At 36.1% G+C, this 25480-nt stretch overlaps 4 protein-coding genes across 6 annotated transcripts in view; 2 read left to right on the forward strand and 2 right to left on the reverse strand.

Annotated features, from left to right (window-relative positions):
* Positions 1-1265, forward strand: part of LOC135694734 (mitogen-activated protein kinase kinase kinase 1) — a 27122-nt gene extending 25857 nt beyond the window's left edge. Inside the window, exon 17 of the mRNA XM_065213584.2 lies at positions 373-1265. The gene's annotated coding sequence lies outside the window, so the exon portion shown is untranslated. The remainder of the gene's footprint in view (positions 1-372) is intronic.
* LOC135694739 (uncharacterized) overlaps positions 1-2189 on the reverse strand; it is a 4923-nt gene extending 2734 nt beyond the window's left edge. Inside the window, exon 1 of the mRNA XM_065213598.2 lies at positions 1261-2189. Within this exon, the coding sequence (XP_065069670.2) occupies positions 1261-2189 (929 nt within the window). The remainder of the gene's footprint in view (positions 1-1260) is intronic.
* A 2687-nt stretch (positions 2190-4876) lies between these two features.
* On the reverse strand, positions 4877-7082 carry LOC148959839 (large ribosomal subunit protein eL37A-like). Its single transcript, XM_089109560.1, has 3 exons — positions 6967-7082; positions 6548-6683; positions 4877-5084 (listed from the first exon to the last, which is right to left on the reverse strand). Exons 1-3 carry the CDS (start codon positions 6967-6969, stop codon positions 4924-4926), a joined length of 300 nt encoding a protein of 99 aa, XP_088965686.1. The 5' UTR covers positions 6970-7082; the 3' UTR covers positions 4877-4923.
* On the forward strand, positions 6681-25076 carry LOC135694742 (uncharacterized). Of its 3 annotated transcripts, none has more exons than XR_016143907.1 (10): positions 6681-7118; positions 10167-10195; positions 10521-10595; positions 10736-10827; positions 11098-11182; positions 12191-12274; positions 12615-12722; positions 13099-21440; positions 23462-23508; positions 24149-25076. XR_016143907.1 is itself a non-coding variant. In XM_089109557.1 (9 exons), exons 1-8 carry the CDS (start codon positions 7052-7054, stop codon positions 23504-23506), a joined length of 585 nt encoding a protein of 194 aa, XP_088965683.1. In that variant the 5' UTR covers positions 6681-7051; the 3' UTR covers positions 23507-23508; positions 24149-24810. The 3 variants fall into 3 exon arrangements, 1 of the variants encoding a protein (XP_088965683.1); XR_016143906.1 differs by having other exon boundaries at positions 13099-21261; positions 24149-25075; XM_089109557.1 differs by lacking the exon at positions 13099-21440 and having other exon boundaries at positions 24149-24810.
* Positions 25077-25480: the final 404 nt, after the last annotated feature.

Here is a 25480-nt window from a genome sequence, read left to right on the forward strand (position 1 = left end):
CATCAGACAACTTGATGATCTGAGAAATTTTATTCACATTTAGCATAAAAACCTTAGAATGATCATTTTGCAGGCAAGAAATTACTTCTACCTCAGCCTACATGGCATCAAGTACTCTGTAATAAACAAGGAAGAAGTTATCTTAGTTTATTATATGCAAATATAAACAAACACATGGCTATTGAATGTAATTTCTGTTGGAAATTCGTCTGTGGATAGTTTGCTGGGGTGCATTATCTGTTGCGTTTATCAGAAACTGTTTTCAAAAATTATCAATCTATAAGGTGTTTCCCAGAACTTATGGCTTGGGTTATACCTAATGCAAAATCTTTTTTTTAAATTTTATCTTACTTCACATTCTTTTATTTCTAGAAAGTTGAAGAACACAAGGACACGGGGAATAAAAAGCATCAGGTCTCTGAAGAGCCTGCTAAATTGAAGATGGGTTTTGTGGCTGCTACGTCCAAAAGATGTGCCTGAGAGAAAGAGGTTTCTGGTTTAATTTCACCAACACTTATTATTCTTATTATTTTTATTATTGCTTAATGAAACTTTTTATCTTTTTTTGTAAATAAGAATTTTGAATGTCTCAATGTTATCATAATTGATAAAGGAAGAATCATATGAAAATATAAATTGTGAAAATGCTTTCAATAAAATTTTTGTTTTGGCTACATCAAGTGCTTTTTGGCAAAGTTTGAAACAAAGTCTTTGCACTTAGAATAAAATAAAGTTAATATGAATAGGATATTTTATAGCTTTATGCTAAATAACAAATGTCAACTTTTTTAATTGAGCTAGTAAATATAGCTCAAGGACTGAAATTAGGATTCACCACTGCCAATAAGGAAGTGGAAATTTGATCTCACAAAGTTTAACAGGTAATTATTGTATAGATAGAAAATACCCTGTTTTGATAAGTAAAAAGGACAGAAATAGAAATGTATGCACAAAATAAGCATGATATTTTGCACAATGCTGCTGCCAGATAGATTGTGGGGTAGTTTCCAAAAGAATTTGACAGCAAGTTCCATAATTTAGGACTGAGTTTGTAGAAACCACATGTAGAAAGCTTTCAACTTCTTGAGAACAAGTTGAAAACATATTATGCTCTGTTCACGGTTTGATGGCACAAATAGGAAGAGGCACATGTCATAGAACAAGAGCACTTTTTGAAGAGGTTATCCTTAGTTAAAGAGATGTGTGACCCTGGTGCACCCCTGGTTCCAATGCCCCAATCAATATACTTTTTAAGAATACCTGTTTTCAGTCATAATGACACCTTTGGCGATAGCAATCACAGCTTTTGTGTTCAGCATATTTGAGTCTTTTTCTGCTATTGCTTGCAAGTATTTGATGATTGTCTCTTTTATTTGTGGATCATCTCTGTCTGGACGAGCCCTTTTCTTTCGTTTCTTTCTTGGTAAGTTGTTTATCTCATTAGCTATACTTGTTATTGGGATTATCTTATCTGTCAATGTTTCAGAATCCTCATTAAACTTGACTGTTGTTACTAAATTTAATTTATCCATGTAGCTTCTATTCACTTCTGAGATTTTATCTAAACCTCCATTATCCTGAAGCTCGCCAGCTGTGCGCTTTTCTAATTCTTCCTTGAACATGTTTTTGAAGCCCCTAACCGTTGACTCAGAAAGACCTGGGTAATCTTCCTTTAAGACTTTCAATGCATTCATATTCCCATTTTCAAACGCGAATTTCCCGATAGTTGCTCGTTCCTGTGCAGTATATGTCCGGTACTTTCCTCTTTGTTTTCTCTCGCGTTTTTCTACAGTCTTTTTATTTTTGGCCATCTCTTTTAAATAGAAAGTCTTGAAACTCCTGACAGTCGATTCTGCCAGCTTCAGCCCTGGGTTTTGTGTTTGTAATTGCCGCATTGCCCTGGTGCTTCCAACAGCTACAGCTAGCTGGCCTATGTTGCTTTTTTCTTGCGGTGTAAACTTGTGGTAGTTTCCTCGTCGCCTTTGCCTGCTGTTATGCCCATTATTCCCTGCAAGATCTCTAGTCATTTTTTGACAACCATTTTCATCTCCATTTGATTGCTGTTCGGTTACATACTTGCTAGTATCCTTTTGTTTCGCTCCATGGGTGCAGCTTTCCTGCTCCTCATTCTCCTGGCCAGTTTTAGCTTTAAGACTCACATCCACTTCCTCAACTTTGACGACCTCCATATATTCTTCGCGCTATTCCGCTCCTCCTCCATCCGCCATTAAAATTTGCGTCGTTTCGCGATATTATTGCGCATTGTTTTTACGCATCCACCGCCTCCGCAGTTCATATTTCTTGGAAATTGCTGTTCTCGTGGGCACGAAAAACGCTAGACTTTTCATATGGTTAAGCAAATGCTGGACGCTGGACTGAAAAACATAATTTTGAAAAGTATACCTGTCCGTGGATAAGATTCTGAAAATATGAGACCAGTCCTTGAATAAGATCCAGGAAACAAATGGTTTCACTGATTTGCGTGTTTGTTGTTGTTTATTCTCGTCGCGTTGCGGTGTTCCTTATACACTACTATTTTATCGTTTTTTCGCCGCAACATTTCCTCCGGAGTCCGTCGAGCAGCCTGCTATCGTGGCCTCTCCTTTTTTCGCACACCAACAAATGGTTTGCCTAAAAATAATTTCAGTGATAATACCTTTTGTGTATTTGAAGGAAAGTTAATTTTTTTATTTCCGTGACAAATCTGACATGACCTGAAAAAAGCATCTTCAATATGCGTGCAGTTCCTGTGCTGGAAAAGAGAGACAAAAAGTATAACCATTTCCCAGGTTTTTCAGACATATTCCAGCAGTCATTGTATCGAGAACCCCCTGCCCCCCCCCCCCTTAGTCAGAGACATATCACTGCATACATGGGGCATTGTTACACCATACATGGGGTTTTGGGTCCTAAACTGAGGTGTCAAGAGGCAGTGTTGGATAACACCCAATTCAAGCAAATCTGGCACCGCACAGCCATTAGTCTAGCAGGGGCTATAGCCCCCCTTTTGGCTATAATAGGCTAGAAAACTTCTAAAGGTTTACATTAATGCAACTTTGAAAGGATCCTACTTAGTAGCAATTCATCTTGACTGGGAACCTTTTTTGCTCATTTTCATCCTGATTGGTGTCTTATCTTGTTAAATCGATTTTTATAGTTATTGATATCCTCTCTGAATCAGACTGCTTTTAAAAGATAAGTGGAAAGAAATAGAAAAGTTTTCTAAAAGGGACCTTTTCCACCATTCTTAAGGGTGTGGCCTCAAAAAATTTCAGGCCATGTCCTCTTAATCCCACCCACTTTTAGAAAGGTGCATGATGCAAATGCTTACAAATCTACAGTTTTGTCCAACACAATTTCCCCCTTATAATAAGGACAAATTTCGAAAATTTGTGCTATTGTACTTCTGTTTCAAACCCATTATCTTCATGCAAATTCCTTTTTGTCTACAGGTTCATGAATTTTTTAAACAATAAGTCAGTCTAGGCTGGATTATGTTGAAGATACAGTCAACTCAGCTTACAATCACTTGCAGTCAATTTAACAAAATACAAAAAGATGGACCCAGTTGTACAAAAAACTGTAAAATTTAGCTCTGTTTACAGTCACAAGTTTTCAAGCAACATTTAGTGTGACTATCAACAAAGTCAAGTGTACCTTTACAGTATCAAGGGAAATACCTTTTCAAGTTTTCAAAAACAAAGATACTCCTTAGCCACGATTAGTTACCCAGCTGAATTGATATAGGAGCAGTAAAGTTTACAGCTAATATTCTCCTGTGTGAAGTTTAAGCAAAAGTCTAGGCTCATGCTGTTTTAAGCTTAACACTGTATGGTGACTGAGCATATTTATTAGACAGCTATAGTCAAATAAAAATGACTGAAATTTAAGTGTTTTAACCCTATCCAGACTAGGCTTTTTGAAACTTTCGGGAGACTAGGGGGGGGCACAAAGTGCCCCCCTCCGTAATTTCTTTGTCCCTCTAGCTAGGACAATAAACTTTGTTTTGATGGTACTCCTATCTTTTCTCCACATTTTAGTATTTTTGTTCAATTTTTAAGTCACGTGGTTTTACGATGACGTCATCATAATGGTGGCGGGGTGAAGCAAAAATTTAGAAAATTTTAGAAAATCTTAAAATAATCATTAATTTCAAAGCATCGGGCTAAGATATTAAAATAAGCAAATTTGATGCATTTTCTAATAGAAACAAGAAGATTGCCACAATTTTAATGTTACTTCTCAAAATTATTAACGTTCCCAACAAAAGAACTCAACATATTTTGTATTTGGCTATAGTATTTTCTATATAACTAAATGATCGATACAACCAAATGTCATGTTTGAGTTCATTTTTAATGCCTTAGCAGACAAATTATTCTAAACTGGCAGTTTTATTAATGTAATACCTATAAATCTGTCAACAAATGCGTGCGCATGCGCAGCAGAAAAATCATAGAAAAGGATGTTGAATTTGAATTTTCTGGTCAGAATCATAAAAAGAGCACAAATTTATGCCTAGATACTAATTTTCATCAATATATCTACTTTTGTTGCGAATCCGTGGCGGATTGAACTATTTTTTACTTGACTAGTTTTGAAAACGCCCCTACACAACCCCCTGATTAATAATAAAAAAATTATCTTTTTATATGAACATGTGTCAGATAGGTTAAAACTAAAAGTCAGGAGGTCTGAGGGGTATTGCTTTGAAACTCCTGAAGTTATGAAAGAAAAACCAACCAGGGGGGGGGGGCACTTTGTGCCCCCCCCTAGTCTGGATAGGGTTAAGAGCCTTTTGGGGTTCAACCTGCAAAGACAGCACTGATGCAACCAAACATATTGGAGAGAAGCAAACAAATTAAAGACAAATCTGTGTAATTCCTCAGATCTTATTCAGATTGGGCTTTTATTTTACAGAATTTATGTAGATTTTTGAGTGGCTGCCTGTCCTTTCCTCTTCTGAGACTTGGCTTCTGTTCCTTCCCTAAATCCATTTCTAAACTTCCTTTGAACTTTCTTCAGGTACCTCATTCTACCAGTTCCGGTTGTTCTTCTTCTCTTGGCTTTCATACTCCAGTTAACTATATGCAAAGAAAATTTCATTACACTTGGCATACAAGCACCATTTCAATAGCAGTAAATACCAATAAAATATGAAGATCTAAAAATCATTCACTCCACTAAGGCTCAAAAAATGGCACAAACCATTAAAATGAAACATGTAAGAATAAAAAATGATACCATAGTAATCATTAAAACCATGGAGATCAAATTTATATTGTAAAAGGCACACATCAATCAGGAAATTGGTTAATTTCAGTAGATATCTACAGGTATACCCTGTTAATAAGTATGTGTATCAAAGTATGATATTGTGCGAATTGAGGCTGGCCTAACTTTTTTGCAATTGAGGCTGGCCTAACTTTTTTGCAATTGAGGCTGCCATTGTGATACATACTTTCAGACTGGAAACTTTGTCGCAAATCCCTCAACATATATAGCCCATGCACTCAAATTTTATATCGGCATCTGTACACATTGCTGCACAAAGATCCCATTTTATAAAATTTTACATTTTTACCTCAAAATTGAACATGTCCATGCAAAAAGTTTACAGCCTGGACATATTTCAGTGGTGTGAAATATATTAGTGATATCAAGTTTAAGATTATGGTGAAAAATGTGGCCAGGTCTTAACTTAAGACTTTCAGAAAGGAGAAAATAGTTTTCCAATCATGTTTTGCAAGACCATCAGGTTGGCACAGAAAGACTTTCTGTGTTTCCAGGCCAGCTTTCATGTCAGCATTGATACTTGACACCCTTCATTAAAAGGGTTGTGTACAGGACTACACCTGTTCAGAAAGTATGGTACTCGCACAATTGATACTTCAAACATGACACAAACAACGTTTACACCTAAAGTGGTCGTCAAAAATCTGCTGGCCCCTAAGACTATTCAGTTAACAATGCCAACATAAGCAAGTCTATAGGCTTGCTACCTTTTGAACTACAGCATAACAAAAAAATTAAGGAAAATTTATTTGCCCAAACGGACTATACATTTATGAAAGCAAGAGGGGGCTAGACCAGGATAAGATGGCACTCAGAAAACTAAGGATATTGTGATTCTTTGAATGATTGGCATACTGATAGACCAAGAAGTGTGAAGTTTTGAATTGCTAGTTCTGCATAATTTGGAAAACTGGCCATCAAAGAGAATAAAGTAGGCAAAATGTCAATCTTACTGCTGTCATGAATTTGGTGCAAGTTTTCAAATTTTGGTATGCAACCTGCATCTGCCATACTCTCCTGTCTGGCCTGAGAGTGTATCCCATGCTAAACTAATGCTGGAAAAACTCTAAAATAGTCATTTCCATTCCCTGCATCTGAATGAAAATGACCTATCTTTCCATATACAGGGATGACATTTTAACTATTAAGGTATCCTTTAAAATATGTCTGTAAAAACACCTCTGATATGAAAGTCTTGAATTAAGCAACGAGGTAAAAACTATAGTTGTAAATAAATAGTAGTAGAACTTACACCCTCGTCTCCTGGCAGATGGGTAGCCACATTGGGCGCAAGTTTTCTTCTGAATATGAAATGCTTTTCGGCCACATCTTACACACAAGGTGTGTGTTTTGTTGTGTCGCTTTCCAAAGCTGGATGTTCCTTTCGTCTGGAAGATTGAAATAAATCTTAATTATTGCGTGGAAAATTTAGAAAGTCACTACAGATAAGGTTCAAATTGTAGTTTTGGATAGTTCCTATTTCATTAAAATGTAGATGTTTATTGAACGGGAGAGTTAGGAACTTGACGTATTCTGACACACAAAAACAAATTAATTGTTTGGTAAAATTCCAGTTGAAGCGATTTGAGTCAATTTACAGTCGTACAATACTTTTTTATACTGGATGATAAAGGATTTAGAACGTAAATCGTGAACTGACTGGGCACCTACCATCTTGACTGTACAGAGGAACCAAAAGGATGCTTCGAAGGTGGAAACGAAAACGAGGCTGCCTCAGGATGGAGAATGAAGAAAGATGGCGAGGAACTGTGAAAAACACTTCGTTGGTCTTAATAGAATTTTCCTAGAAGAGCAGTGGAAGAGTGAGTTTATTTGTTTCTTGGGAAACTATATGTATATAAATTTAATATCTCTGTTGCAGCGAAATGTATCGTACCCAGGAAAGCTAGATATCATCGGAAAACCTATTTTAAAACTGTACACAGTTCACTTCATGAATTCATTCACTTCATTACATGAACACAGTTCAATAAAATAGAGGCTTGACCCAGGAATTTGTGCTGACCAAGCATCTAAAACGCCAGCTGAGCTGCTAGCTAAACGATTTTTGCTACAAACGCAAAGTTTTAAAAGTATCTTGGAATGCCCTCCCTGTAAATCTATGGAAAGTCTTCCCTGACAAATTTTCCAAAAGTTTTGTGCATTTATTCATTGTTCACAAATTGGTTTCCAATGTCAAATAAGTTTAATGCATCAATCTTCAGTTTTTTTGGAGTGGAAAATGGACAACCTGTTAAATCTCTGTGTCAATTTTGATATAAGCCAAGTCGTCAGATGCCTTTTCATTGAAAAGGATATCTCCCTGAAGCTCTTGGTGCTGGGCCTGCAGTATCCTCAAAATGGTGCCCTACATGGCAAGTTAGTTTATGGTGGTGTCTAATGTATCTTTAAAAATGGCTGGCAACAAGCCGAGCTGAGAGTTGAAAGCTGTAACATCAACATCACCACTGTAATTCAATTTTAGGAATAAAAGTTCATGTTTAAGACTGTCTTTTGATTGCAGGGCATTTAGAATTAAACATTTCCTGCTGCTTTCATGCTTCAAAGCTTGGAATAAATCAAAGTTCTAGTGATTCTACAATAGGTCTTTTGCAGTATCATGAATTGCAGTATCATGTATTGCAAATCTTTTTCTTGGTAATGAAGGCACACCAATAAAGCTTTTGTCTTGTTTTCACCAAAATTGATGTGTAGAACAGCTCAAAGCAATGGTCATGCCTAAAGTTTTGAAGTATTGTCTGCTTCAAATTTTGACACAGCTGCTTGACACTGCTGACATGTCTAGGTCTTTCCAGGAAAGACGTGTGATTGCACTCGCACACGCCGGTACACACCTCCCCACACTGAGGAGTGTGTTAAATCGCATGCCTATTTTTTATAAGCTAATAAGTTGACATAAACAATAAATTGTTTTTTGTTTTTATTTTGGTGTGTTTCACCGGACTTGTCCACCATCCTGGATAACCGTAATCATTTTGACTTCTTGTGCAACTCTTGTATGCAGTCAAACACAGACCAAATGACTGTAGCATTGGGGCTAGTAGTAGTCTGACAAATTTCATTCTTACATCGCAAAAACCATTATTATACAATTTGCAATCATCTTTTAGCCCAGTGCTCACAAAAACTAAGTCACATTTTACCATAGACCTGTGTTAGCATGTACATGATTCTTCAATACCATTTTCGAATGGTAAATTAAGTCAAATTTTTAAACAAAAGGCTTCCAGTTTAGATAAGATTAGTGCTGTATTTCTTCTGATCTACACTCGTAAACTTAGTCAAAAAGGAGCTAGCCCTATTCCTGAAATGGGGCAACGATTACATTTTAGGCTATACTATTTAAGCCCACAACAATTAGCAATATGTAACAACGATTTGTTGCAAGTTGTGTGCGAAATATCAGAATGTCAGGCATCCATGTTCTAAGGGACTGCAGTTTTTATGTGAAAACCTTTGATGATGGCTCATGTTGGAAAGCTTGCTTTCTGTATCATATTGCTTTTACGCCAGTGATTCCAGTATCCAGTTGTTACCACCAGCTGGGATAAGTGCAGCACAATGCAACACTTGGGCTTCACTCTCTGGATTTGAAGAGAGGAAAATCTGCAATAGAATTTTTCTGTTTTAGGCGTTTCATGACACTAAAACGTTTCATGACATTTTCAAATAGTGCGTTTTCAAATTGTGCTGTTTCAAAATTGTTTTCATATCCCTTTTGATGAGAGACGATTGAAAGTGGGGGCCAAAATATTAACTTTTTCAAGGGTTTCACAAAGACTGCCCCATGGTTGGTGGCAAGAGAGATTGCAGGGAACTGCAAGTAAAATATTTTCAGCAACAAATTTAGTTAAGATCCCTGGCAATATCCATAAGCTTTCCTTTATCGTTATGCCACCAGAAATACTTGTTGCTAAAGTTGTGTGAAAACTGAAGAGATGACTCAAGAATGGGGGTTTTTGAAGTCTCTATATACTATATATGTAAACCCTTGGTAGAAATGAGACAAAACACCAATAGCACTCCATCACACCCCTAAAACAGTCTAGGGGTGCAAAATGCCACACTTGTGCTAATTTTTTCCCAGGAAGGCCTGCATGTCCCTTTCCTGTTTGTAACAATTTGTCTCTTTCCAATGTTTTTACAAAGGATTATCCCTGTGACCAATTGTTTTTGCAAAAGATTTATTCCAAAAAAATTGAAAGTTTGTCATTTGATGTTTCCAGCCATTGATATTTGCTTGGACACAAGGATCCATTGTTCTCGATAAGAATTCTTTCCACAACTTCTTCACACCATAGTCTCTAAAATTCTTTGAAAACCATTAACCAGCAAGGTCCACCTTGTTGTGCTGAACTTTGTCAACCCCCTGACACCTTGTCAAAATTCTGTTGTTGGTTATTTTGTATCTGATGTATTCAAATTGATCTGATATATCTTATAGTTATATAACTATCTCATATATCTATGATATATTTAAATGGACCTCATAACTGTGGATTGATGATCGTCCTCTTCTTAATTTTTACATTTTTTGGCCACTAGTGGAGGAGCTTTAGTCCCCTCCCCCAGCCCACTGCTCTGCAGTGACTGCTGTGTTAAAATTGCCAGCCTTGGGCCATGATCTGGAATTGTATTGCAAGTCATATTATATTGTACAATAAATCGACCATACATCAGTGCCTCTTTTTTTAATTATAGGAAAGTAAAAGAAAAGGTTACAATTAGAATAGTGGTAAAAATATTATCACTGTATCTTCTTGGACAGAAGCTAACCAATATACAACATTACCTTTTAAAGAGTTTTTTGCACAACTTCCATCTAACTGTTTTTTTATTATTACTTTTAGAGGACAAAGAAAGAAAAAGGCCACATCTGGTAGGCATTTCTAACTCTACTTTGAAGAATTTTATTTTGTTTTCAGTTTATCTCACTTAGAATCTACTCAGTTTTTTTTGCAAAATTGTATTCCGCAGAGGACTAATCATTTTGCATAAAATTAACATGAATCAAATAGCTAGCACAATATATTCATTAACAATGCCTGAAATTTATTACTACAAAATGAGATTTTAAACTAAATCCAGTATTACCTAACTATCAATTATATATAACTTTGCATGAAAAAATTTAAAACATTTTAAACTGATTACTTCTCCCAAGAAAATTGTAACACAGCAAGTTACATACATTACTTCTCCAGCAATCTCTCAACACTGGTGCAGAAATCAAGAAGTGGATACCAAGTATAAAAAGAGAACTTAACTACTGCTTACAGGTGAGGTTACTGCTTGCTTTCAGAAATCCCAAGCTTATAGTTGCAAGTACTTGTGGTTGAAATTCATCAGTTTATGGGAATCACAACACTTCCTTTTGAAGGCCAAGATGTTGTTTGATTGCAAGTAATTTTTTTCTTAGCAACTTTCTGGTGCAAGAGGACATGATTACACAGATGCAAAGATAAAAGAGTTTGAAGAGAGGGTTCAATATCTTGAAAGAGAACACAAGAGGTATGATATCAAATTGGAAGTGAGCTTGATCAAGCATATAGGGTGAATTTCAAACTTAAGGGACAAGGCAATTCAAGGGCACCTTGAATGCACTCCTTGCTGCATGAGGAGCAAATTGCAGATGCCTATTTTGTCAATACGGTTTTCTTTACATTACTTTTTGATTTATTGCTGATAATTGTTTTAGAAACAACAATTATAATCAGCTTGGTTGTCTGTTAAAAAAATGCACTGGGTAGTTAAGTTTCTTCATTTATTGTTTAAACATAGATTTATTCAAAAATTGCGTCAACTGGATCCTAGCTCAAGTGGTGTACCATGGGAAGCAAGACCATACAAAAGAAAGAATACACAGGTATCTCTGTTTGGCCATGGCTATCTTTCTAGAGAAATTTATTTCAGTTTTAATTCACAGACGACCATAGGCTTATTTATTAAAGATTTTCACCCATTCTCTTTACTGGCCCCATGCCATCATGTTGTGTGTTTTCATATTTCATACAATATGTTCAACCGTTCATCCATACATTAAGTGACTCAATGGTGGATGTTGAGATTGAATACTGCAAAATTGTTTAACTAACAAAAAATTTAACTGTTACAATGCTTTACCGGTATATCCAAGTTCCTTAACTATCACTAAAGAAACAAAGATGATAGAATTGAGAGCTCAGACCTATAGCATTAGATGAATGACGATGGATTTGTTAAAGTAATGAAGATTTTGAGTTACAGTCTCTGTGTAGTGCATTAGAACCAAGATCACAATTTTAATTTCTTTGCTTATTCAGTAGTCTAGAAACAATGTCCAAAAATTTCTTAAATTCAGGAGGCGATTTTTAACTGCCTCATTTGGTATATTTTGTCCTTGTCTCGATTATCAATGAAAAAAGGCAATTATATTTCCTTTAGCTTTAACTGGTGGAACATCCCTTGCAAAGGTAGAAAATTAGCGAGATGGCAATGGTTAATGGAGGCGGAATGTTATAACCCTTAATGGTAGCACTGTATTTTGTCCATCTGGCGTGTCTGAGTGCTGCCTCAAGTATGAATTTCTCAGATGTACCCCACGTATCTTCAGTTCATAACATATTTACGAACTGGAGCTTCTCTAACAAACACCTTGCTTTCGAATCTACCTAAAAATTCAATCATAGTTCTAAGTAATTGATGTTTGTTTTGAGTATAGAATTTATGGTTAAAAATTTTCAGATTTTAAAAGCTAGTCTTATTTGAAAGATTGATGCCAATTGCAAAGTTTGCTAAATTTATAGTTATCGGCAGTTTAAGCCTGTTGATTGTAAAAATTTTAAGGTTCTTTGTGATTATCTCCACTATCATTGTGATTTTTGTTTTCTTTCAGGATTCATACTGCAACAGGAGGCTGGGAAATTCGAAGGCGAAAAAGAGGACTATAGAAGTATGTCAAGAGCTTTTGGACGAAGAGGTAAGCCTACAAAATGATCTAAGAAAAAAGTCGTATTTCTTTCTAATTCAAATGTGTTTCTTGTTAGTTGGCGTAACCAGTCTACAAGTAATGCGAAGGTGTTCCCAGTTATCAAAATGATATTATAAATAGGCTGTAGAGTTGTTAATTTGTAATTGCTCTAGACATATCTATCATGAATGAAGATCATTGGAACAAACGATTTTGATACTAACAGAGAGATTCTTAGTTCATAAAAACATTGTAGAACATGTCTCTTTTCATGTGCTCGCTGATAACTCATTTGATTTTCACTGCCTGTGGTGATAGTAAACTCGCTTAAAAGATATTTTTTTAACAGATCCAGGCTGATTTTGAAGATGGCAAGGACTTATCACCACTGCTTCCTCCCATTGCCAGTAGCAATTCAGAACCACAAGATGAAAAATATATCTATACTAGAGAAAAGGTAGTTTTACTTTGCCTAATCGTTGTCAGAAATTTGTATCAGAATTTATATTTTCCTAAGTGTTTTCACTTACCTAAATTTCTAATAGTTTGATATTTCATATTTCACAGAGGCAAACGAAACAGTTCTTGTACCAGAGATTTTGTAGTTTCATTCAATAATTAAAGGATTATTTTTGTTTTCTTCATTTCAAATTCATTTTAGTAACCTGTCTTAAAAACATTTTACCAGTTTTGGCCTTTTTTACTGGATATAAACCTCTTCCCAATTTTCAGCAGCAGTTTAGCGGTAAAATAACAGAATTGATTATTTGTTAACTTATATCTGGTCGATGAAAAGAAATCCGTCTGATCTATGATGTAACATTGGTTTTCAGCATCAACCAAAATTAGAAGAATCGACAAAAGCAGAAACGTCTTGTCTTGGACTTGTATGTTATGACTCTTCGGACTCTGATGATACATAATTAAAAATGATATATTATTTTGAGATTGCACATGGAAATGTGTTTCATTTATTTATATAGAGATGTCCAGTTGTAGTATGACTGAAGAAAAATTTCTAGTAAAGTGCCAAATTCGTGCCATTAAACAAGGGGACATGCGTATTAAAAAGAACGCTTGTCCTGAGTAAAAAACATGCATCAGGATGGCAGGGTATCCCCTCTCTTCGTTGCCTTTAATTTTGCCACCGAGTACCCGTTTGTTGCTAGGTAACCGGTTCCTTTCCTGGCTGGCTTTAGGCCTTCCCAGTGTTGCCGCCAGCTACCCGTTCACTGCTGGAAAGCGATCGTCAAAATCACGGCCAGACGACCTGAGTACGAGACAATAGTCTTCGGCATTGTTGTTAAGTACTCTAACTTTTGGCACTGCATTTTAGGACTAAGAACAGAGAACAAAAGGAATTTTTAGAGAGGGAATATTGAACGAGATTCATTTTTTTCTGGACACTTATAAAGTACTTATATCCAGTAGTTACACATAGGAGTATGGAATGATGGCGTCGAGTAATGAGTGACTATGTTTACATTCATGCGCATTTGAATTAATTATTTGATAATGCGTATGCAAATTATATATATATAGGTACTAGTAAAAAAATATACGAGATTACTGCCGACTAGTTTCGACCTTAGGTCGTAATCATGGCAAACTAAATGTTACAGAATTTTGAAATGCGTTATATAATTATTACTTGATATATGTGACATTTGATTAATACAATGATAGATATTCTAAACCCATACCCTGGGAACGAGACAATCAAATTGAAAATGAACGAATGATAAAACTGCACTCCTGGCCAAAAATAGCTGAGACATTTGAATAAAAAAGGAATTCGCGTGCTATATCTTCATATTATATGCGCTGGTGGCCTAAACTCCCTCCCCCCTGGGGTCAATGTTGGTTAAGATGGTTACGGAATAAGTGGGGATTACTACGTTGGTTACCAATCCAATCCCAACATTGATTTGAGGGAAGGGGGGCGGGCGAATTGTAAGTAGCTTCTTTTTTTGCAAGTGTCTCAGCATTCTTGGCCAAGACTGTGGGTATAAAAGGGGTATATATCGTTCAAAGTTTGGCAAAGGATGATTGATTATGTGGTTATAGCCAAGTCGGGTTAGGGTTGTAAGTTTTTGTATAAAGAAATCCTTTCTTTTTTCAAGGCGTGTCCTTAAGACTTCTTTTTCGAATGGTATTGTTCTTAATTGCTCAATTATGATGAATTTTGCCTGGAATCATGATAATCATTATTGAAATGTTTGCATGCTGGTCTAGCGTTAGATTTGGAGTCCTGACGGTGGTCATTCATTCTCAGATTGAGTGGGGTTTCGGACTTACCCACGTTTGGTAATTTGCATCTTACTCATTCCACCAGGTAGACAACGTGTTGGCTTTTACAATCAACATTGTGAAATATTTTGAAGGACTGGTTTGTTAGCCTGCGCGCAGTATTTTTTTGCTGGACATACGGGAATTACATTCCTCGTCAGCAACAGCAACAAAAGACTGCGCGCAGGCTACTGGTTTGTCTGATTGCTACGAAAATGAAACGTTTGTAAGATTTGTTTACAGCATAAGTTTCCAGATTTAGTGTTTCAGGCAGAGCTGCGGTGAGGTTTTATGGGCCCCGGGTCAGGACGAAAGATAAATGGCAAAACTTGTCTAAGGCATATGTTTCTAGGGGCATGGGGAATGCTCCCCCTGGAATTTTTGAAAATGATGGTTGCTTAAATCGCCATGGTGGCTATTTTGGTTGCTAAAATTGCTATGGTGGCTATTTTGGTTGCTAAAATTGCTATGGTGACTAAACTGCTCTGGTGGCAGCGGCGTATATAGAAGGGGGTCAGAGGGGGCAACAACCCCCTGTAGAGCTAAACTGCTATTCTGTCGGAAATCCTCTTGTTTTGTCGGAGATTTAACATGGTTGTCTATGTTACTTCAATTGCTATGTTTTGATAGGAAAGAATTTAAAGTTGAATAAACATATGAATATCTGAATATATCAAAACATTTATTTATTTCTGTTCCGATGTCGTTATGTTATGTTAAAATTTATGAAAATAGTATTAATGCTTGTTAAATTTTTGAGAAATTATTAACAAAAATATTTTTAACACCAAGGTAATGAAAGACTCAAACTGGCTCTACCTTAATTCATTCATAGACTTTTGCATTATTGTCTCTATTCATGACAGTTTGTGGTAATGGAGAGGCTGGATTATTGCTCAGAAATTTTTCAAATTGAATTATTATTTATGGGCCACTATAGCCAAGGCCGCCCGGGTCAGTGACCCATCTAACCCCCTTCTCCTCAGCACTTGTTGCAGGGTTTGCAAATTCCCAAATGTTGACTATTATTTGTCTTAATCAGTTGGTTGTTTTCGATCCTGTTGCTTCCTAAAATGTCTTTGAGGCTTTTATTTCTCTTGTAAGCAATCACAGGTGGGTCTTTAGAAGTGTCCTTCGTATTGGGGTTTAAGGTTACGGTAAACGTTTTTGACATGATATTTGGTTTTCTCTTCCTAAAAGCAAACTATTAACGGAATCAGAGTAAACTACACATCATTCGATGCACAAGAATGTGGTGATTCCAACCATACTAAAATAATTGGCAAAGATTGTAAAATTGTACTTTCCAGGCAAATTTATTGCTTAAATGAGTGTACCACCTTGAAAAGCTATTTTGTACCCTTGCGTTTCAGGTAACAAAATCTGACTTACAGCAGCAGAAAGCGCAGATCCTTAGCTACCAAAGTGTGTCTCAGATTTTTCAAATACCTCCTCCTCTGGAAACCACAACCTGTCAAAAACTGGCAAACAATTTTTCTTCTCTCATAGCTGTCTTTGGCTATAAAAGACGGACCAGATCAAATGTAAAAATTTTGAGACACTCTTTGCTTACCTGACATCTGTCCTGGCCGTGTGCAAAGCTTTGAGCCATTCGATTGGTTCCTTGGGTACAAAATAGCTTTTTTGTACCTGTATGTAGAGGAGTTGTAAGTCCGGAGAGAACGGGATTTTACTGATAGCACTTGCAAGGTATACTCGTAAACCACAGTGTAATCCTGGTCAAGTCACTTGAAGCTTTTAGGATCAATAAACCTGTTTAAATAAACACGCCCGAAAATTGGATACATGACCACAACCGCAAAGCAAAGATAATCCGCTTAACAGGTCAAGAGATTTTCAGGCCTCAACTAAAGTTCTGATAAAGAAGTTATGGAAACCTTCGTTTACATGGAATATTTTCCATTTTCAAAATTTCTGTTTGTTTCAAATTTGGTATCATTGTGTGCCTTGAAATGTCGGCTACTTGGATGTGAAAAAGTCGAAAAGATGGATGTTTTCATCCAGAAAACGTTTACCGTAACCTTAAATTGAGAATGTTCCAACTTCAGGATCTGTTTGTAGGCTACGTTTGTTTATGTGTTCTTGTAAGGTTTGTCTTACTGCTAGTATCCCTTCGTTAGTTGGAATATTGGTGTATAGTGATTTAAAATCCATGGAATTTTTGCTAGAATGACATTCCACAGAACTGATGACAGGTCTTCCTCAGCTTCCTTGGGAGTAATTTTTGGGAGTAAATAAAATCTTGGTGTCCTTGCCTTTTCGAGTATGAGTCCTTCTCCTACTTTTTCTTTCAATAAGTTGTTTTTTTTAATTTTTTTTTGATTGTTTGGGTTATTTCTTGGTTGTTTTTTAGAGTTGGTATATAAAAACAACTTGGTTGACGTTTCGCTGTAAGATTCTTCAGAATATAGAAATATATATGAATAAATACAATGTAATATCAATACTCTAGTGTCTCTAATAGAAGGGGGGAGGTAATAGAAAGGGGGTGCTCATTCCGGCCAATTTTCAATAAAAGGGGGGTGCTAATAGAAGGGGGTGTTCATGTCGACCAGTTTTCAATAGAAAGGGCTTGCTAATAGAAGAGGCTGTTCAGGTTGGCGAATTTTCAATAAAATGTCAGCAAATTTCAATAGCAAAAAGGGAGCTAACAGAAGGAGTGGATGTTGGATATCTTTTTATTAAAAGGCAATGGAATTAGTAGGATGGTGACACTGGTTACTTGATAATGGATAGATGGTTAGAGATAGACAAACATAACAAGGGAAATTATGACAAGAAAAAATAAGCGACAGGGGAGGGCAAATTCTTCTGAAATCAATACATGGGGGCGTCTATTAGAGACACTAGAGTATAGTATTTCGTTTGGCATTGTTTCTGATCCGTGACCCGTTTTTAAACCAGAAGCGCTTAAAACTATCACTGTTATTAACTATTGCAGAGCTGTTGTGGAACAAAGGAAAATAGTCTGTTGAAGTTCGTTTTGATTGTTCTCGGAAGCGCAGCAAAAACTGTAACACCTAGGTAAAACAAAGTTTCGAACAAAAAAGAGCACCAATTACCAATGTCAATTTCATCACGGTCCAGAATCTGAGTCCCGGGAGAACGTGATTTACGTTTGCCACATTTTCTCTGAAATCTATGATTGTTATTCGATTTGTCGGGAACCCCGTTGTCGCCAGGCTCAAGAGCAAATATACATTTTTTTAGGCAAAAGTGAAAAGAAATGTACTATATCGTTCTCTACGTAACTATGCTTAGGCCCCGTTCACACGGGAACGCAATCGTTCCGTTCCATTTTTGTTCCAGTTTCTGGAACGAAAAGTTATACTGTTCACACGGTAACGGAACGATTGCGTATCGATTTTTGTTTATGTTCAGACGGGAACGCAATCGTTCCGTTCTGCATTTTGTGCGCCAAAATAAGCGAATGATTTTTAATGCGCATGTCCATAATGGAGATAGATTTCATCATTTCGATTTATCTCTGAGCTATCTCTGAATTTTTTAAACAATTTGAATAAATGGAGAATACAAAAGCGCCCCAAAATAAGCAAGCTCGTGGGAAAATTGAAGCCAACCCTAAAAGAAAGGAATTTCAATGTTTGCAGAATGGTGTTGAATCTTTTAAATGGACTAAGGGCGAGATTCAGCCAATGGTGTTTTTGAAATCCTCCATTTTCTTCGCTAAGTTTATTATTGTCACCTTTTCCTTCCCTCAACAACAACACAGACGCATGCGCCAAGGACAAAACTCTTATCGTTCCATTTTCTGGACCAGTTCTGCGCGTTCACACGGGAACGGAACGGAACGATTGTGTACCGTTCCACTTTTCGTATCACTTATTTTATCGTTCCACTTTTTGGAACGGAACGATGTCGTTTGAAGCGTTCCCGTGTGAACACAACCCCTGAGCGTTACGCTTTTCGGAACGGATAAGAACGGAACGGAACGATTGCGTTCCCGTGTGAACGGGCCTTAGTAATCTCTGAAATACACCCTTTGCTTTAGCTTGGTTGATATACCACACAAGACATCCAAGTCGTACAGCGAGTAACAGCTTGGCTTAGGAAATATATCAAGAATCCTGATCCAGAATGACTTTGTACCAGCACAAATTGACGGAGTTTCGTTTTTTCTATGGCCTAAACTTGGCAAACAAGGTCTATTTGTTGACAATTTTTCTTAGAAACATTACAAAATAAAATAAATTAGCTGTTGAAGAAAAAGAAATAGCTGGAAAGAAAAATTTTGAGGATATGAGAAATAATGAACGGGCAGATTTTTTCTTAAAAAGTATCATCAAGAAAACTTAAAGTTTGATCGTATCGATAATCCACTCCCAAGAAAGAGAAAACACAGACGCCATTAAAAATGCTACTAGCCCAGTTCGGAAGTTTTTCAAATCAAGATTCTTTTGTTAAAAGCACTTTATTTCCGAAAAATTTAAGATTCTCACAGATGTTACAAAATTTTATCCTAACTGTACGAAATTGCTTTATCTTTTATTTTTAGCTGATAGTTCTTCTGTCCATACTTCATTGTTAATGCTTTTTTAACCGTGTTTCATTTTTTTCTACCCCATTCTTATTTTGGATACTTTTAAAGTCTGAAAAAAGGTTCATTAAGAGTAATGTTATAAAGGTTATTCTAAAACTTTGCAAAATCATTCCTATTTCAAGTCAACATTACAATAAACCAGACTATGAGACATATTGTTAAAACAAATCTTAAATATGTTGTGTGAGAAGGAAGAATCGCAGGATTGACTGTCCGCCGGATTCTGTGAATCTTGCAATGAGTATAATATAAATATGATGACTATGAACATGAATATAAAACAAAAATGATAATGATAATAATTATGATGGAACTGAGAATAATGGAATGTTGATGATAGTAATGGTGGTGATGATGATTATAATGGTAGGAAAACATGGTGTGGGTTGTGAGGACGGCGTGATAGGTGATATGTTGTTTTGTGAAGTTAAAGGTCGGTGGTTCTGTTTATGCCATTGGGGGTGAGGGTGTGCGCCAGGCCAATAAGATATTGCTCCTCAGCTCGACGAACACTTTCTCGTTTGTCATTAAGTCTAAGTAATAGTGTAATGGCAAGGTCGTTGATGGTGTTTGCTGGGCTGCAGAAATGTTCTGCAACTCCAGACTTGTCTTCTTTTTTTGTTGATAATGTCTCATCGGTGTTCATTAGATCTGTCTTTAAGTCGTCTACTAGTTTGTCCGATGTACTGGCAGTTTTTGTTTCCGTTATTTATACAGCGTTTGCATTGTAATGCGTATAGGACGTTGGTGGAGTTGCACTCGCATCGTTGTTTTATGTCGTAGTTTTTGCCAGTGTTAGAAAAGTTCAATGTTATTGTCCCGTCTGTGATATGTTTGAAATGCTAAACAGTTACGTCGCGAGTGGCATTTGTAAGAACCCCTGGGATCACTGGGCGTGGCACTTTTTATTTTGGCCCGAACCAGTAAATCCCGGAGGTTTTTCGGTCTGCGGTAACTTTGTATGGGTGCGTCCGGGAAGGCTCCTTTGCATGTGTTTGTAGTATGTCAAGGTTTGTTTCAGTATGGTGGATAGCTTAAATATGTTGCCTCGAATTTTTCCTCAGTCAGAATCCATTTTGAATACACTTTTTGTCCATCCCTAAGACACAATAATTCTAAAAATTTTCTTATCACCAACCAAGGACCCAGATACCAAAGCGGGGGGCGGGGGCGGGGGGGCCTTGGCTTCCTCAAAAACTTGAATAGTATAAGCAAAACACTTTTATTTTGTAAAATATGGCTGTTTTTTACACTTATTGATCAGGGCTGCCCCCCCCCCAAACAAAAAAGTTGTACCTCGGTCTTCGCCGCCAACCACAGAAGCGGCCTTGCCTAGGTCCTATCAAGGCTTTGATATTTTGGCACCTCCACTTTCAAATACGTTTCGCCGGCCCTGCAACAAGATAGGTTTTTTGGTGATCACATGATTGGGCTTCAGTTGTCACACGTTGATTTAAGCAATTATGTGCTTTAACATTAGTGATCATGCTATCATATTTTATTGGTCACATGATTTTCCTGAAGTAATCACAAGACATTTGTATCATTCTTGCATTGTACCTTTCTTTTGGTAAATTCCTTATGTTTTGAGACGCTTTTGCGTCGCTGAATTCATTTGGTTTAGAAGTGCCTATGATTTTGTTTTCATGTTGCTCAACTCATTAATAAGTTACACATAGTTGCAGATGTCATTCAAACAGCTAACTGCATGAAAATAGTATTCATTACAAAACTGTTTTGATAACTCAATTTATAGTTTTATGAAAATTTCCGTAAATTTGGTATAATCACATCCCTTTTTCGGGCGCATCCGGCGGTCCGCTCCAGGGTCATGGGATATATTTTCCAAACGAGGCTTCAACAGCAACATTCATGAAAGGTCCCAATATGGGTGGTCTAAAAGACGAAATGGTGAAGGATTACACCATGCCTTGACTAAGAAAAGTCATATTATTTGGGATGTGAACTGCCAGAGAACAAGAAAGCTGCAAGTGCAACCAGCCTGAAAGAAACACATCAAGGTTGCCTTTACTTGGTTGCATGCTGTGATAACGGAACGACACCACTCAGTATCAGCGACAGCATCAGCAGGAAAGGAGAGATTATTTGCGCAAAGGATCCAGAAGTAAGAATATTGCACTGAACGGTGTTTGTTAGAAATGAAAAGAGCATTACATTGCAAACCAGCACAGAAATGCTGGTTTTTTCAGAACCTCGCCTATGTTGATAGGCTTCACTCTTTGTATACAAGAACAAGATAATTTTTGCCAAGGGGTGATGTTCTTAATTTCTGGATAACTTTAGGTATTCTTTTACTCACTTATACTTATACTTATACTTATACAATTTTTGCATAGGCTCATAGCCTGTAGCAAAATCCTACAGGGACCACACAGGTAAAAGGGAGGGCTAAGGGGCAGTTATTGAAATAATGAAATTTAAGTCAAACCAATCCACTAAGGGATTCCACTAAGGACTGGAAACCAATTAGAGCAGGATTTGTTAACCATTACACATTGACGACTATCAGATAGGAAATCCTGTATCCACCCTAGCACATTTCCTCTAATACCATAGTTGTTAAGTTTCCATAACAATCTTTGATGAGGGACAGTTTCAAATGCTCTTGCGAATGTAACCAAGTATGTAACATCTAGTGCATGCACTTCATCAAATATTTTAGTCCAGCGGTCAATTACTTCTAATAGATTTGTTGTACAGGATCTACCTCCAATAAACCCTTGTTGACATTCAACTAAATGCTTTCTCATGTGGTTCAGCACAGCCTCCTTAACAAAATGCTCCATTACTTTGCATACTGTTGATGTCAGCGTCACTGGTCGATAATTGCTTCTGTCCAACCATGAAATGCCTTTGAAAATGAAAAAAAAGTGAAATGTGTTAATAAATTCATGAGATATGACCAATAGAAGTTTTAAAATCTGCTATCAGGTCATAGTAGGCCTGGCTCATATAAATATTAACAGTGACCAAACTGCAGAGATTTGAATGGGGAATAGCTTGGCAGGTGTTAAGTGACCAGATCTCAGCTGATTACAATTAGCTGATTTGCTGCACTTAGAGATTTTAAATGAAGCTTTTATGGTATGTGATCCAAATTTAGGAATTCAAATATATATTTTGTGACATCATCACTTAAAAACCTTGTTTGGCAGCTCCCTATTTTCATGGGATCACTTATATTTTACTTTTGCTTGCAAAGGAGCAGTTATGTTATGCTCCTACATGGTCTTGGCAAGGTTTTTCAGAATCCAGTTTGTTCAAGGAAATCAACTGGTATAAAATAGCTTGATTTATCGCATTGTATGGGATCTAATCATTTAGTTTTGTTGATACTTTTTGACACTATTATCATCTCCGCTATAGTGGAAAGAAACAAGGTTGTTTGCACCATAGTGGATATGGATAATAATCACTTTGCATATCCAATTGAAAAATTCTCTTTTCAAACTTAGAGGTCTCGTGCTGAAAAAGTGATTTTTTAGCTTTGCAATGATGTTTAATATTAGCTAGCAAAAACAAACACTTTCTTTTTAACACATCTAGTTCAACATCTCTACTATATATTTATGCATAGCTCAAATCTATGTATTCTTTAAGTTCATTCTCTATATCTCCACTCTAACCTTTCATCATCAAAATCGAGTTCTTCAATGCGAACAAGATGTTTTCCTCCAACCTTTTCCAATATGAAGCCTAAAACAAGATTCTCTGTTGATCTTTTTATTTTGATTTTGATCAGTTTAAAAAAAGGCGAAAGCAAAATTGCAAAATTTTTAGCTTTTACAAAGTTTACTTACGGGTCCTTATATTCAAAGATATAACTTAGAAATGTATTGAAAACTCTCGGAATGCTGTTCTGAACCTATTTCAAGCATTTCAGGTTGTTTTGAGTGAATGCAAAATTATCAGATTTTTCAAATTTTTTTACAGGTCCCAGGTCACAGATTCTTTGAAACATAACTTAGTATTCTTTTTCCACATGACCTAGAACTTCGTCAAAAATTCTTCAAATGGTGTTTCAAGCGCTTCAGGTTGTTTTGATTTAAAAAATTGCAAAATTTTCAGATTTCTGAAATTTTTTTTTAGGTCTGTTGTCAAAGATTTTTTTGAAAAATGAATCAGTTCTTCTTTTGCTAGACTTGCCCTCACAACCTCTCAAAAACTCTTCTTTCCGTGTTTTTAATATATCATAATCCGTTTGGTTATTTGGAGTGAAAGTTATTATTTTTAAAAGATTGCATTTTTCCAATCTTTTTGCAGCAAAAGTGCATTGTTTTTTAATCTTAACGAATTTTTTTCAGATGTCACTTGGAAGCTCACAGATTTGTTTTCAAATGACTTTATAAAGGTATTTGACATTTTTTCGTTTATTTCCATCCATATTCTTTATTTGCAAAATTTTGAAATTTTCTAAGTTTTTTTACAGGTTTTTTACAGGTCACAGATTTTTTCGAAAAATGACTAAGCTCTTGTTTTCCTCATATGGCCTAGAAATTAATCGAAAACGCTCCGAATGGTGTTTCTACCATATTTGGAAATATTTCTGGCTGTTTCGAAAGAAAAAAACTTTTTGCAAAATTTTCAGATTTTTGAAGATTTTTTACAGGTCCGGGGTCACAGATTTTTTCAAAAAATGACTTAGTTCTTTTTCTCCTCATATGACCTAAATATTCATCCAAAACACTCCGAATGATGTTTCTAGCGTATTTTCAGGCATCTATGGTTGTTTCGAGAAAAAAACTTTAATAAGAAATTTTCAGATATTTTTACTTTTTACCGGTCAATGGTCCAGATTTTTGAAAGATCACTCGGTGCTTCATTTGCAATACATGCCCTGCAACGTTTCAAGATAACTTTTTTTCCTGTTTTAATATATCATGAGCCGTTAGGTTGTTTGGAGTGAAAAATTTTGTTTTTTTCATGCCTATTTCTCAATCTTTTTTGCAGCAAAAATGCATCGTTTTTTAATCTTTACAAATATTTTTCAGATGTCACTTGGATGCTGACAGACGTGATTCACAATGACTTCAGAAAGGTATTTGACTTTCTTTTATTTATTTCCATCCATATTCTTTATCTACCAAATTCTCAGATTTTTGAAGATTTTTTACAGGTCTGCGGTCAAAGAATTTTTCAAAAATGACTAAATTCTTGTTTTCCTCATATGGCCTAGAAATTAATCCAAAACACTCCGAATGGTGTTGCTAGCATATTTTCAAGCATTTCTGGTTGTTTCGAGGGAAAAAAAATTTTTGCAAAATTTTCAGATTTTTGAAGATTTTTTACATGTCCGGGGTCCCAGATTTTTTCAAAAATGCCTTAGTTCTTTTTGTCCTGATACGGCCTAGAAATTAATCCAAAACTCTCCGAATGGTGTTGCTAGCGTATTTTCAAGCATTTCTGGTTGTTTTGAGACAAAAAAATTTTTTGCAAAATTTTAAGATTTTGAAGATTTTTTACAGGTCCGGGGTCACAGATTTTTTCAAAAAATGCCCAAGTTCTTTTTTTCCTGATACGGGCTAGAAATTAATCCAAAACTCTCCGAATGGTGTTGCTAGCGTATTTTCAAGCATTTCTGGTTGTTTCGAGAGAAAAAAAGTTTTTGCAAAATTTTAAGATTTTGAAGATTTTTTACAGGTCCGGGGTCACAGATTTTTTCAAAAAATGCCTCAGTTCTTTTTTTCCAGATACGGGCTAGAAATTAATCCAAAACTCCCCGAATGGTGTTGCTAGCGTATTTTCTAGCATTTCTAGTTGTTTCTAGAGAAAAAGAATTTTTGCAAAATTTTAAGATTTTGAAGATTTTTTACAGCTCCGGGGTCACAGATTTTTTCGAAAAATGCCTAATTTCTCTTTTTCCTGATACGGGCTAGAAATTAATCCAAAACTCTCCGAATGGTGTTGCTAGCGTATTTTCAAGCATTTCTGGTTGTTTCGAGTGAAAAACTTTAATAAGAAATTTTCAGATATTTTTACTTTTTACCGGTCAATGGTCCAGATTTTTGAAAGATCACTCGGTGCTTCATTTGCAATACATGCCCTGCAACGTTTCAAGATAACTTTTTTTCCTGTTTTAATATATCATGAGCCGTTAGGTTGTTTGGAGTGAAAATTTTTGTTTTTTTCATGCCTATTTCTCAATCTTTTTTGCAGCAAAAATGCATCGTTTTTTAATCTTTACAAATATTTTTCAGATGTCACTTGGATGCTGACAGACGTGATTCACAATGACTTCAGAAAGGTATTTGACTTTCTTTTATTTATTTCCATCCATATTCTTTATCTACCAAATTCTCAGATTTTTGAAGATTTTTTACAGG

The sequence above is a fragment of the Rhopilema esculentum genome, chromosome 8 (genome assembly GCF_057945365.1).
Source record: "Rhopilema esculentum isolate cy_ngs chromosome 8, ASM5794536v1, whole genome shotgun sequence".
Classification (NCBI taxonomy): domain Eukaryota; kingdom Metazoa; phylum Cnidaria; class Scyphozoa; order Rhizostomeae; family Rhizostomatidae; genus Rhopilema; species Rhopilema esculentum.

Coding starts and splice junctions, on each gene's coding strand:
- LOC148959839 (XM_089109560.1), bottom strand. Junction 5,085..6,547: donor ATCTGCCAGGAGACGAGGGT/GTAAGTTCTACT, acceptor CTTTGCATATAG/TTAACTGGAGTATGAAAGCC.
- LOC135694742 (XM_089109557.1), top strand. CDS start 7,052: ATGGCGAGGAACTGTGAAAAACACTTCGTTGGTCTTAATAGAATTTTC. Junction 10,596..10,735: donor AACTTAACTACTGCTTACAG/GTGAGGTTACTG, acceptor TTTTTTTCTTAG/CAACTTTCTGGTGCAAGAGG. Junction 12,275..12,614: donor AAGAGCTTTTGGACGAAGAG/GTAAGCCTACAA, acceptor TTTTTTTAACAG/ATCCAGGCTGATTTTGAAGA.